The sequence below is a fragment of the Carassius gibelio genome, chromosome B8 (assembly GCF_023724105.1).
Source record: "Carassius gibelio isolate Cgi1373 ecotype wild population from Czech Republic chromosome B8, carGib1.2-hapl.c, whole genome shotgun sequence".
In the NCBI taxonomy this organism is placed as follows: Eukaryota; Metazoa; Chordata; class Actinopteri; order Cypriniformes; family Cyprinidae; genus Carassius; species Carassius gibelio.
The window spans coordinates 18,770,964-18,785,057 of record NC_068403.1 but is presented as its reverse complement, the minus strand read 5'-3'; the positions used below and the strand labels follow the sequence as shown (position 1 = coordinate 18,785,057).

General features: G+C 36.0%; 1 protein-coding gene across 3 annotated transcripts in view; it reads right to left on the bottom strand.

The window, feature by feature from the left end:
- Nucleotides 1-501: 501 nt before the first annotated feature.
- The window catches only part of LOC127964218 (adhesion G-protein coupled receptor D1), a 45,214-nt gene continuing 31,621 nt past the window's right edge, over nucleotides 502-14,094 (bottom strand). For all 3 annotated transcript variants that reach the window (XM_052564359.1, XM_052564360.1, XM_052564361.1), the window contains 12 exons: nucleotides 13,853-13,926; nucleotides 12,105-12,228; nucleotides 8,047-8,150; nucleotides 7,721-7,832; nucleotides 6,343-6,496; nucleotides 4,599-4,665; nucleotides 4,444-4,510; nucleotides 4,263-4,354; nucleotides 4,057-4,183; nucleotides 3,772-3,813; nucleotides 3,429-3,521; nucleotides 502-3,170 (listed from right to left, as the gene is read on the bottom strand). In XM_052564359.1, the coding sequence (XP_052420319.1) occupies nucleotides 3,075-3,170; nucleotides 3,429-3,521; nucleotides 3,772-3,813; nucleotides 4,057-4,183; nucleotides 4,263-4,354; nucleotides 4,444-4,510; nucleotides 4,599-4,665; nucleotides 6,343-6,496; nucleotides 7,721-7,832; nucleotides 8,047-8,150; nucleotides 12,105-12,228; nucleotides 13,853-13,926 (1,152 nt within the window). In that variant the 3' untranslated portion in view covers nucleotides 502-3,074. The remainder of the gene's footprint in view (nucleotides 3,171-3,428; nucleotides 3,522-3,771; nucleotides 3,814-4,056; nucleotides 4,184-4,262; nucleotides 4,355-4,443; nucleotides 4,511-4,598; nucleotides 4,666-6,342; nucleotides 6,497-7,720; nucleotides 7,833-8,046; nucleotides 8,151-12,104; nucleotides 12,229-13,852; nucleotides 13,927-14,094) is intronic.

Genomic DNA, 14,094 nt, shown 5'->3' with positions numbered 1-14,094 from the left:
ACACTTCCTACAGAACAAGCGTCATTCTCTCCAGTGCTGTCTTGGCAAAACGAGAATAATGTTCAGTGCTGTCTGTTTGCTTTTCATTCTACTGTCTGTGGTCTGTTGAGTGTTTTAACAATATTAAGCAGCACATGATAATAATAAGAAATTTTTACTAAAGAGTAAATTATCATGTTAGAATGATTTCTGAAGGATCATGTGACATTGAAGACTGCAGTAATGATGCTGAAAAATTGCTAATAGCTTTGCCATCACAGGAATACATTACATAAAAAATGTAAATTGCAATAATATTTCGTCCCAAGAATTTTAATGATACTTGTAATCATACACGACCACTATCATCCTCCTGAGGTAACAAGAAGTTCTTTGACATAAAATATAATTTCTGAGATTAAAAAAAAGAATCATCTCTATCTGAATGGTTTTTCAAAAGCTTAATCAGAAGTAAATGGTAATATATCAAGTAAATTAAATTAAAACTCAAATGCAGCAATATCTAAAGAGACCGTTTTATTCAAATTAGCTGTACAGGGCATATTACATAATGACTTTCATTAAAATATAATAATATAATGTGGCAAATACAATGAAAATGTCATCAGTTTTTATTTTACATGTGAAGACAGTATAGGTACGGTTTCAATGCCTCACTGTCCATTTGATATCCTTCTTCACAGGAGACCCTAATGAGGGGGTCCTGTCCAACATAAACTCAGAAAACACATTTATTAAGCTCATCAATATCCATCAACAGTCAGTCAACAGGTTAATCAACAGTCAGCATTATGGGAAGGGGTTGTGAGGAATTCACATCAGGAAAATGATCGAAATGAACAGTGACAGAGCCTGTGCCCATAGATTTCTGCAGTTTGTAGATATTTAGGTTATATTAAATCGATTCTGCAGATTTACCCTCAAAATTAAACACAGACAAGGTCTGTCTTAATAATCAGTTCTATTATGAATGACACTCTTATAAAAGAGATATGGAGGAATATAGGAATTAAAAATATGTACAACACGTGTCATATCACAGTACAGTTTTCAGACTTAAATAAAAGTTTTATGTTGCATAAAAGAGAACTGCGAAAAATCCATTTGCATTTGAACAGAATAAATCAAGAAAGCGGAATAAAAACAAAAACTTCACAGAAAGATTTCTCACATTATAAACTTAAGAACAACACTCTTTACTGGAATTTGTAGAGCTAATACACTTTCTCTTTAAAGTCACTTTTTTAAATACAGCATCATCTCAAAACACTGCTATGGCCATTTGTGTGCGAGTTTTGAGATCATACTGCGCTGTTTCATATCTCTGAAGCATGGGGCATCTGAAAATGTGTCACTCTGTGTTCCTGCTGATAATAATGTCAAGATTTTCAAACTCAAAACATCACATGAATGGGTTAAAAACACAGATATAGTGAATGTCCCTTGACTGAGAAACAATCCATAAACGGTTATTTTCAAATATTAAATAAAAATAAGACAAGAAGTGCACTTGGCCTTTAAATGTTCATTTGAGATAAACTCTCTTTTGAAATGTTGGTACTAAAACATAGTATCTTCTGTGATTTGTTCTTGGTGGAGAGCATGAACACTAAGACTTTCACTCATAAACTACAAACAATAGGTGATTAAGCTATAATGCTGGGAAAATAAGTATTGTGATACTGAATAAGATTTTTCAAGCAGTATCAAAGTCTTGTTGGAACACGACGAAGACGACGACAATAATTTAAAGATATACTGTATACGTTCACACATTAATAATACACTGAACTGTTGTGATACCAATAAATGCATCTATGATGGCACAGTTACAGAGAATTACGCATGGCTGTGTGTGTCTCACAAAAGAGTCCACCTTTATGAAATGACGCAAACTGATTTATATCATGACATGAGAAAACTATTTGGCACTGTGCATGAATAGGGTACAATTAGGTGTTCAGTTACTGAGACACAAGTGGCATGTTTGTTGTTCTGAGGAACTATTAAATAAAGTATTATCTAACATGAAATTAATCTAGTAAGAAACACACCAAATGTCTGTAAGGCTTGTCCAACTCTAGAGGTCTTGACCTTCTTAAAACCGTCAAATTATTTAAACGACACAACAAAGCCATATCCAACTGTAGTATAAAACTGAAAGTGTTTGTTTACTGTCATGCTATTTTAATAATTAATATTAGTCTTCACACATTAACATAATTTATTAATTCAACCCTGTTATATGACTTTTGTCTTTTTAAAAAAAGTAACATTCACACACACACACACACACACACACACACACACACACACAATACATTTGTGCAATATTATAAATGAACTTCTGAGTTTGAATGTCAACATATTGTGGAGGTTCATCGGTTCTTTTCACTGACCTCTTGTTGAAAAAAAAACATATTTGGTTAAACAGAAGTGCCATTTACAATACTAGATTTTTAAAGAGAGAGAAACCCCTCACAACAATGAGGAAGATCTCCAGAGAATTTGGCCAGTATTGTTCTTCTCTTCCAGGTCAAATTTTTTAAGCCATAGCTGATGGACAGATGGATGTGGATTAATCGAAGCTGCTACTTCACTCAGGCTGGTTGCAAAAAAGCGTTCTCATTAAAGTTGAGACACTCCAGACTTTGTATTTGATGACTCCTCTGTTTAAAGGACGGCCAAACATGAAGCACAGATCTAGTGTGTTGTCCAAAAAAATCCAAGCAAGGAAACAGCGTTACAGTACAGGTACTGTACCTCAGGAGAGTCTCCTGTCTGTGAGAGTTAGTGTGTTTTCCTCTGCACACCACATTATTAGCAAACCATGAACTCCTTCATCCCAACAACGGGCAGTGTGTCTTCATCCTATGTTTGTGTTAGAGAGATCATCAGCAGGAGGAAATGACATCAGAGAACTTTGTGTTGTGAGTTAACTATAGTACAATCAGATGCAAGTGTCTGTAGCTATTTCATCATATAAAGTCCATTTAAAAAGTGATATAGATATAGACATGTTCTATAAGAAGTGCTATGCTGTTGTCCACTTGCTCTGTTTGGACCAGAAGAAATTATACAGCTGACAAATCGATGCGGTTGGCTGAGTTGGTGCTTTTGTCCCATGTGTTCATCTTTGTGGGTGTCACACCGCCCTTGTTGCCGTTCATCTGCAAAAGAAAACCAGATTAATACAGGCTTGGGGAATGTGCACTTGGTAGTGTACTTAAAAAAAAATTTAATATACATTTAAACTATAATGTGTTTTATTGTTCATAAAATGAAATTAACTGTCCAAAAACATTACATTTAATTCATACAAAAAAAAACAAAAAACATTCAAGACATACATTTTCATAAGGGTGTGTTTAAATTCACTGGTCATTAACAATACAAATTTAAAAATGAAAAGAACTGGAATTACTCACTATGTCTGAGTTGAAAGGTTTGACGTTGATGTTGCGGATTGAGCTGCTGGTTAAAGTCCACACTTTGGTTTTGTGTTTGAAAGCAGCTCTCACCTGTAGAGCAGTAACAAGACATGAAACCTGTTAACAAACAGCATGACTGATACACTGGTTTTAATATTGAAATGAATATTAACTAGAAGTGCATTCACATAATGCAGTATCATATTCACATCACTAGATGGCGATCACAGTTTAACTCTATCATTTCCACCAGTGTACTCTTTGCTGGGGCTACGTCAGACATTTCCCCCGACATACAGCACAGACTTGTTCTGACACAGCTGCACAAACACACTCTTACCTCAGAGTTTAACAGACAGTGAAACAGGAATATGAAGAACCCCTTTGAGGAATAAAAGAAAACAACAGATAACACTAAATGTTGTGAAAGCGCTCCAATTCACATCTGCAAAAGCTCTTACAAGCCAGTCCAGGTCCAAAGTCATTTCAAACATTGTTACGTCCCATATTTTTTAAAGCTGTCATTGTTTGGCAAACATGCAATTGACTTTGGAGGCTGTAAACTGAGTGAAAATCAATCAGTTTGCTGGTGAAACGGTTTTGTTACACGGTAGTGATGCCTGACCTGTAGTGAGTTAAACACTGCAAACATGTACTGGAAAAGTAGGGAGTGGTTGTTCACCGCCAGAACCCCAAAGATCCACGATATGCCCAGGATGGGCAAGAGTACCGCCACCGCTTTAGTCGTAAGCCTAGAAAGACAATCACACATATGAAAGAAAGCAAACGCACGATGGCTGATCCTACAATTACGATGGCAGATAAACTCACTTAACAGAGTTGGCGTCTCCGTGAACCTTGTAGTTTTCAGCACTGATCCTGGATATGATCCGTGTCACAGCTATCAAAATGCCAATGTTCACCTGGATGGCAGAGATTACAACATTAAAAGTGTTCCTGTCATGTTCATCTAATGTAGTGCATTAAACACACCTTATTAACAGCTGCTTACCATTATAACGAACAGAGCAGGGGCCACAAAAGCCCAAATCGCCCCATTCTGGAGAGACAGCCAGCAACTGAGAAATACAAAACAAGATGGAGAAATGACGCAAGACAGGTCTTTTCTCCTCAATGTGGATTTTGCTATGACCCATGGTAACTTACTTGCCAGCTTCCCCATAGCTGTTTAGTGACGAGGTTATAGACACCGCACATATGACCAAAGGACATCCTGAGTAAAGAAGTGAACAGTTTTAGAGGAAAGTTTCATTTGCAGCAATTTCAAACAGTGATAGCAGTGCCCTGAAATCCTATACTTAATTGAAAAGTACTTCAAACTACATTTCTTTGTAATTCAGGTATAATTATTATAAACAGACTATTAACAAAATTTTAATAAGTAATTTGGCACATTGTAGGATCATTTTAATGAGCTGCAAAAATATAATTTGGTTAAAAATAGTGACATGCAAATATACACACTAATAAATATGTTAACACATATGATTTATAATTTATTAAATAATGTTACTGTAATTTAAATTTTTTAAACTGCTACTTAAATAAATATTGATAATGAAAAGAAATATTTACCTAATTAGTATATTAGAATTATTTCTAAAGGATCATGTGACACTGAAGACTGGAGAAATGATGGTGAAAATCCAGCTTTGCCAAGACAGGAAGATACTACATTTTAAAATAAATTAAAATAGAAAACAGCTATTTTATTTTAAATTTTAATAATATTTCATAATATAAACTATATTATATAATATAAAGAGTATACTATAATATATAGTATAAAGAGTTAATAAATTAGCAGTGTTGTCAAATCCCTCTCTACCTCTAACCATATGTTTTTGTTTTATATGAAAGAGGTGCTAAAAGACAAATGTTTGTGGGAAAAAACCTGGAATGGTATTGGAGCTAAAAATACCTTTTTGTAAAACCTAGTGCAGAAATGTTCAGATTTTGTCGTAGGTACTAAAATAAGAACTTTTGGACTGTAGCCGGCTGTTTGGTGCCACCATAAATAAAGAGCAGCCTGGCCGTGCAGAAGGCTTTTAGAAAGGGAGTAGACTTCAGTCTGAAGTAATGACTTAAGTTTAACAAAGCCTGTTTTCTTCATCCACACTGAGCCTATCACCCGTGTCACTATGGATACAAATAAAAATGTCTTTTTATTCAACACTTTATCATATGTAATAATGGAAAACACCTTTGGTTATCATGATGCCAACTTTGCACATACTAATAAAAGTGTATATTGATTTACTTCAAGGCCCCTTGTAGCTCTGGCAATGTCATTTTATGTGAGGAAAAAAAGCAGATTATAAACTGTTCTCAAAAGAGCGAGAGAGCACATGTTGTTTATTATCCCATATGCACATTTGAGATCAGGTCAATTAATAACAGTGACGGCATCTTTAGCGATGACCCATTGAAGATTTAATGTTCTTTAATCTACTGACATGTCAGACAGACTGTAGTGCACAAATGTCTTGTTTTCCTCCCCTTTTCAACAACACTGCCACATCAATGATGGCTGAGGGAGGTGCCTGATCTCTCTCTAATGCCTGCCATGGGACAACCTCATTTGACTCTCTTGGGTTTGTGCATTATTCTGAATCGGGTCATTTAAGGCAAATGAAACTGATCTGATGTTTTCTTCTCAGCATGTGATGATTTGTAAGTGCAAGCTTGTCTGTGTGAGATGAAGTGTGTAGTTTATATGAATGTGTATGTATACAAGGGACAGATTCACTAAAAAGTGGCACTGAAAAATCTAATGTGTACTGTCATGAATCAGTGATGCCATAGAGTGCCAATAAAGTATGGCAGATTGTGGAGATCTGCTGCATTCTCCACACATAGCGCTCAGAACCAGTCTGTAAGATGTACTCACCCCATCCGATGGCATAGTAATAAAAGTGCTTGCTGTCCTCTGAGCCGAACACCTTGATCACCATGCTATAGAGATGCAGCCCTTCCACCAGCATCCAGGCGAACGCACACAGGAAGAAGAAATGCAGCAATACGGCCATGATCTTACACGGGAGCTGGGAGAGAGAGGACAGTTTCATTTGCTGCGGCCTTTCAGATCAGGACAAGCGTCTAGACAAAATGCACTGTACCGAAAACGGATCTATTTTGTTCATCTTAGCTAATCTAACACATGTTGTTAAAATAAACATAAGGATGACAGAGTGATTGAGCTCCGTGATCTCAACACTGACATTACCATAGCAAGATTTCAGCCAAGTGCTCAGACAGAGGAGGCACAATCAAATTAACGGAGTATCAAATGAATCTGTCCGTAATGCTGGAGGCATGTTAGGAGATTAGTGGAGTCATCGGCACTTTTCACCTTATTAGATTTCTTTATGTAAAGACAACATGCTGGTTCTGATATTGATGATGATACGATAATCACCATAGACAACAAACACGATTAAACACAATCACGCATTGTAAATGAGATGTCGATTCAAACATTTAATTCAAACATTTCATAAGCGAGCTTCTTCCAACAATATTTGTTTGGATACTCTCATTTTTATTTGAGTTAATACATTTTTATTCACTGCAGTTTTTAGAGCAGAACTGCACTCTACAGTGACCCAGTAGATCACACCACAATGAAATTGCCACAACACTAATTGTGCTTTTTCCATTGTGTTTTGCCTTTTTTCAATTGTGTTGTGCTAATTTCATTGTGTTGTGGATTGTTTTCACTGTGTTTTTAATTGTTACCAAGGAGTTGTGACTTTTTTCCGTTGTGTTGTGCTAATTTTGTTGTTGTGGAGATTTTGTGTACTACTGGGCCACCATACTCTTAACAAGGATGACTTAATCAGGGTTATTATCATTAACTAAAGCTACGTCCACACGAAGCCAGAGCTTTCCCTATCCAATCTTTTTTTCCCCTCACTATCCCAAAACTCTTTGCTCTTCGCTCTTCCCAAAATGAATGAATGAATTTTTTTTTTTGTTAATTATTACTTTTGAACTAAAGCATTAAAATAAAGTTTAATGATTATTATTATTAGAATTATTATTAAGATATTAAAGTAATCTAAATGTAAATTAAAAAAAAAACTAAACAAACAAAAATACATGAAATCAAATTTCTTTTCATTTTCCCTATACAACTATTATTTGTAATTGAAGAATATACAGTTCTTATCATTACGTTATCTGTTATTGTGTTGGACAATGGATGGCCTCTGAGTCAAAACGGCTGAATTAAGATGAACCTGTGAGAGAGCGTTAGATGGACTCACCGTGCTGGGACTGAAGCGGAAACTGATGAGCAGAAGGATCTGAGCGACTAAGATTGCAAATGCCAAGTTTGCATGAATATGGTAACGCTGATTACGGATGGTGCTAACCGACCTGTAAATACAGAAAAAAAAATAATAATAATAATAGTAATGATGCAAAAACATTAAAAGCTTTTAGTGTTCAATTAATTGAAATGGCAAATTACTATATTTTAATAAATCAAAAAGAAAAAAAGAAGTTTAGCGATGTGAATAAAACATCTTTGACCATGTTTAAACAGTAGATTAAAATCATGCATGCTCACAGAGCATTGTGGGATACTTACGACAGGACGGCAAAGGTGACCAGTGTAATTGCCAGGCAGAAAATAGAGATAGAGCAGCCGATGTAGCTAATGGTGGACAGCGCCACCTTGTGGGCCTTTGAGAGCTGAGGTGGAGACAAACATGAAAGCACAGGCAATGAGATGATGAAAATGTCTGAAGTTAGTCTAGTGTACAGCACTGAAGGGGGTTAAAGGCGTTGACAATCCACAATGTTTCTATAAATAAGAAACACTGAATACCACAGCAACAGTCCACTGATTGTAAAGTCAAAGGTTATCAGTTGAGGTTTGCATAATATTAAATGACTTGGTAATTTCAAGAACATTTCATCAGAACAAACCTGCATGAGTCTGACAATCAATCAAGTCAATTCTTGGAACAAGCTTATTTATTTATTCTTTCATAAAGGGAAATATCTATTCACAGACATGGTAGATTGACGTTTAAAAAAGATAAAGAACACTAAGAGTCCCAGTCTTGCTTTATGCATACAACTATCTCTGTATTAAGTTGCTATACACATTAATCCTCAATATTTATCTTTTCTGGAAGCTGTTATACACTTCTGTTAAAATTATTTGAGTCAATAATAAAAATCAAGGAAATGTAATATTTTTATTCAGAAACAATGCATTAAACTGAACAAAAAGTGACAAAAAAAGACATTTAATATGCAAGATTCAAATTGAAAAGATTTTTGAACATTCAATTCAACAAAGAGTCCTGAAAAAAATGTTCTGAAGTTTTTATAAAAACACAAATAATTTCAACTTTGAAATTAGCATATTGGATTATGGTTTCTAAAGGATCATGTGACACTGAAGACTGGAGTAATGATGCTGAAAATTCTGCTCTGCCATCACAAGAACAAATTACATTATGAAATAATTATAATAGAAAAAAAGTTATTTTAAATGGTAGTATTATTTCACAGTATTACTGTTTTTACTGTTTTTTGATCAAATAAATGCAGCCTTGGTGAATAATCAATCCAAAAATATTACTACTAAAACATCTGCTGAATTCACGGCTTGGCCAGTTTAATATGTGGTTTTAAAAACTGGTTGTTTCATAAATGATACAAAAAACTTGATTCCATAAGCAGATAGAGAGTGTAAAATGGTGCTAAAAAATGTATCACTGTTTTTGGCACAAAAACCCTCAACTAACACCACAGGTGGAAAGATTTCCATGCATCTGTTGGTAAAGAGCGAACAGATTTATTCCTGAACATCCGTCAGGATATAGAGCTGTATTGTTTCAGCTCCTCTGACCCAGTGCCAGTAATTGGTACTCAGTATTGCGTCTGCACATAGAACCATCCTCAGTTGTTTTCCCCCATAATTCTATTTCCGTGCGTGGGTTCGATCGTACATTAACTCCGTTTCCTGCCTTGTGATTATCGTGGGCCCAGAATATCGAAGATCTGCGGAGTGGTGGAGAAAGCACGATCTCCTCCAGGCTTGAAGTATTGAGGTGAGCCGCTAATTGAGGCCCACGCAGAGGCGCATATTCACATCAAAGCTCCAGAGGAGATGATTACATGACTGAGCGAGGACAGATTTCCCCAACAAACACATGCAGATGACAGACGCAGAAGAGCCAAGCTGCACCTGGGTGCCTTGGTTTGGCTTGTGCACAGATCTCGAAATGGCAATCTGCCTTCGTGTGAAGCAATATGTCTCTCATCTTCACAAACATGTCTCTACTTTGCGAGTAGTTGTTGCTGACAGGGTCTTTAGCCTGAGTTAAATTCGCTCTTCAGCTCTCTTTAAATAAATCAACAGGACAAGGGTTACCAAAATATCAAGCTGTGCCTGTCGTTCAGTATTTCAAAGGCAGATGTTATTTACAAGTTTTCTCTGACAAATGACAATCCATCTGTCCGCCCAAAAAGAGCCCACAACCTTCAACCCGCACTGGCGGGCTGTGACTAGCGGCCTCTCTCGAGATGCTTTCACACACAACGACGGGTTTCGAATGAACTTGAAACAAAATCTAGCACGTCGCCCTTGGAGAAGTGTCTTAACTACATCCAAATTGTCTTCTCGCTTAAAGCTCTGCTGCTGATTTACTGAAAGTCTCAGCCAATCAAAACCTCAAGCCCTACATGTTGTAGGCACGCTGAAGACGAGAAACACAGTGAACATCGCATTCATCGCAGTGCCTTGGTGTTTTCCGAGATCCCTGCTGGGAAATGACCTACAAGCTCAGTCAAGGAAACTTGAGAAATTCCACTAACGTCAGGGTTCACGGGCAGTTATATTATATATGCATATGTCTTGACATATACGGCTTAGATAAGCTTAGCAAGTCAGACCGAATGAGTAAATAAGTAGTTTTTTGAAGTTGCAGTATGGGGCCTTGTAAAGTTAAACCATTCCCCTCATCAGAAAAAAACAAAACAAAAGAAACATGGTACAATTTTAAATAAATATATTTACATACTTTTATTCAACTGAGATGCCTTGAGATGCTGTGTTCACACCAAACGTGAATAGAGCATCAAATTCGCATCTACTGCGTCTAGTTTGTCGCTTGAACATTTTGAGTGCATTCGTGCGGCTAGAAATAGCGAAATAGACGTGCGTAGAAAGCAAAAGTTTGAAGTGAAATTGACGCGCGTCTGAGATGAAATCCGCTTCTTGTGGGAGGGGCAAGTGCTAGCGGTTGTCTGTTTTCAAGATGGCTGATGTTGATCGAGCACTGGGGTCTTTTCCACTTTTTCCTGCACATGTCCTCTGAATAAACGCATTATCTTATTAGCGAAAAGTAGCTGTAAGCTATATTAGGGGGAAAATAGTTGTAAAAAAACAGCGGGAAGGCCGCGGGTCGATAAACATGTACGTGACTTAAAAGTTAAATGTGTATTTACAACACACTCTTCCAAGCGAGGTCCTTTTTATTCCTGAAATATAAACTTGTGTGTGATACTTGTGTCATAAAGCTCCAGTTGACTGCTCACCGAAAACATCAGTCGGTTCCTCCATGTTGAATGAGTGACTTCTAGCAGGCTCCTGATTGGTTAACACGGCGCGAATTGACGCCAAAGTTAAAATGTTTCAACTCGGGGCGACAGACACGAATTTGCGTCAAACACATAAATGCACAAAAGCACAATTCGCGCGTAACGCACCTATAGTGCATGATGCTCAATTCACGTCATTCGCGCAAACTAGAGGCTCGAATGAGGCGAATTCGCGTCTTCCGCGCCTCGCTAAAGGCCTCATTTGCGTCGCGAGACCTCCAGACATGCGTAAACGCGCCTTTGCATTGACTTTACATTGAAATCATTCGCACCAGACACTCTCTTCGTGTTTGGTGTGAACACAGCATTAAACTGACGTAAAGTAACAGTGATTACTATGGTTACAAAAGGTTTCTATTTCAAATAAATATTCTTATGCAAAAAAAAAAAAAAAAAAGGTGAATATGCAGAGATGTCAATGTCTGCTTGTGCATATCTCTGTGGGAGGATTCAGTTCTCCTATTTGCAATCAAAATTAGAAATAAGTTGCATTCTTTCATTTAAAATGAGACACTCAGATTGAATGCATTCTTGCATTCATAACAGATGGAATGGAGAAAATCACAGAGGTCTCAAATATTTTTATATGTTTATGCTGAATGCTTGTTTTTTTTATCTAAAAAGGGGGCTCGTGGTGAAACTCTGGAGAATCAATAATAATGAAAGCAACTAAATAGAAAAAATAAAGCAGTAAAATGTGTTATTCCTAACAATGTAATTTGCAAAACTTAAAAAAAAAAAAGATGGTCTCAATGGTCTGGAATCGATAAGATTTGTCTAGTCTAACAGGACAGCATTTATTTGAAATAGTAACATAATTGTCTTTACTGTCACACTAATCAATTTAATGTTCCATGGAGGATGTAGAAAGAATTGTGCAAAACCTAAAACCACACACAATGAGCTGCAAAGTTCTTAAATTATTTGAATCAATTTAATATTTTGCCAAAGCAAGCAAGACTAATGGTAATCCATCTATAGCAAAAACTAAACCTAGCACCAGACAGAGCAACACTGAGAATGCCTCACCTCCAAGGGAACCACTTGCATAAGGATGGCGAAGTTTGTCAGATGGTTACACAAGCAAATAGAGAAGGACAGGTTTCCATCAGCCCTCACACAGCCCTCATTGGACCACACGCCATCCTTGGAGCTGAAACACACACATACATACAGGTTTAATTGAGCATTACAGTTGCTGGAGTTATTCATTGTTTGTATTGAAATCATACACATTCACACCCTCACCCAGCGTTAATGCAATTACCAGCAAGTTATTAATCAAATCAGATCTAAACTAAATCAAAACTAACGCAAGACCCCATTAATCTCAGTGAGAGCAAATATTCCAGCTTCATCATTCCATTACAGATGCAGTCATTTATTAAATGCCCACATGGGAGAAAGAGTGAACGAGCATGAAAAAGAATGACAGAGAGAGAGAGAAGACAAGAAAGTCTCAATCCAATTCAAACATGCTCCATTTCAAATTATTCACATTTTTTTACAAGATCCTAAGAATTGGCTTCGTTTATTGGCTTTAAGTGATTTTTTCGGGTATAACTATTACGGTATAAAATTGCTTTTTTATTAAAAACAGACTTTCATAATTTCTAAATGACATGGCTGAACGATGAATTGGAAGAAAAAGCCTGAAAGTAAAATGACAAGACTGCAAATTCGTTTCTTTAAATAGTCACAATCAAAATGCTTCAATTGCTGGATATCACAATGTACTGTATTGTGCTAAATGTTATAAATGTAACCTGTTTCTGGCCCTTACGTAAGTAATGGGATAAAAGTGGGACATAAATATAACACACATTGATATATTAAAGCACTTCCTGACAAGCTTTAACAGGAAATGTGAAAATGAGACACTTAAAAAGACAGATGGAGAGAGATAGATGGGAGAGAGAGAATATACAGGAAGGACTGCAGCAATATCTCTGAAGGATGAAAGTTGGGAAACACCCAAAGAGGTACATAAAAGTGAAAGATATCATAAAAAGATCAAAAAATGTAAACATGAGTCTCATGTTGTAATTTAAAAATGACAGAAACAGTATGTAAAAAGATACCATAAAACTGTTAATTGAATAAGGCTTTCATATTAAATACTGTTAAAACAATGTTTTCATTAGATTTTCTGGTAAAAATAAATAAAAATACTTCATAATTTACAGTAAAAAAAAAATAATCTCTAAAGTCACTATTGCATTTGGCTTGATATTTTATTTAAGTACATATTATTTAAATTAAATATTGCTATTTGTTATTATGGTGGTTGTCAGTATATATTTTAAAGTACACAACAGATTATAATAGTTCAAAAAAGGTGCAACCTATTAAAAACAGCAAAAACGGCAACCTATAATCCCTGTTAAGTTACAGAGGTACAAATACATAATTGTAAATATGAAATCAACATTTTTTTTTTAGTTTAGTTTAGTTTAGTTTAGTTTATTTGTTTAGCACATGTTTAGTACAAGTACAAAACTATGCAAGGAGGGAACGAAGCCACTCTAGGCTTGTACAGAGTTCCACTCCTGTTCATATTAACTCATGAGACATGCAGACTAAACACTCAAACAAAACAAAATAAACAACAAACGAAACAAAGCAAGAGCATAAGCAAAAAACAACAACAACAAAACAACAATACAAAACAATAGTTCAATAACATAAAAGATTTTATCTAGCAAGTCTAGATAAAAATACAATAGAATAGATTTGTGTGCATACATACAAACTGTATTTGAAGCTGTGAGACCCACCTGTAGTCCAGGAAGGCGCAGTACAGGAACACTTTGTTACTTTGGTTTAAGGCCTGGAGTTGCTGTTCTTTACTCTGTAAGACAGGGAACAACAGAGTTAAGAATGAGACATCACAGCTGCTATGTCATAACACAGTAACATCCTTCTCAGACTCTCTCAGTCTGAAATATGCACTCATAAGTGTTGCAGTATCAGTGGTTCAATATTGCTAAATATATGAATAGGTGACATTTCAAAAGAT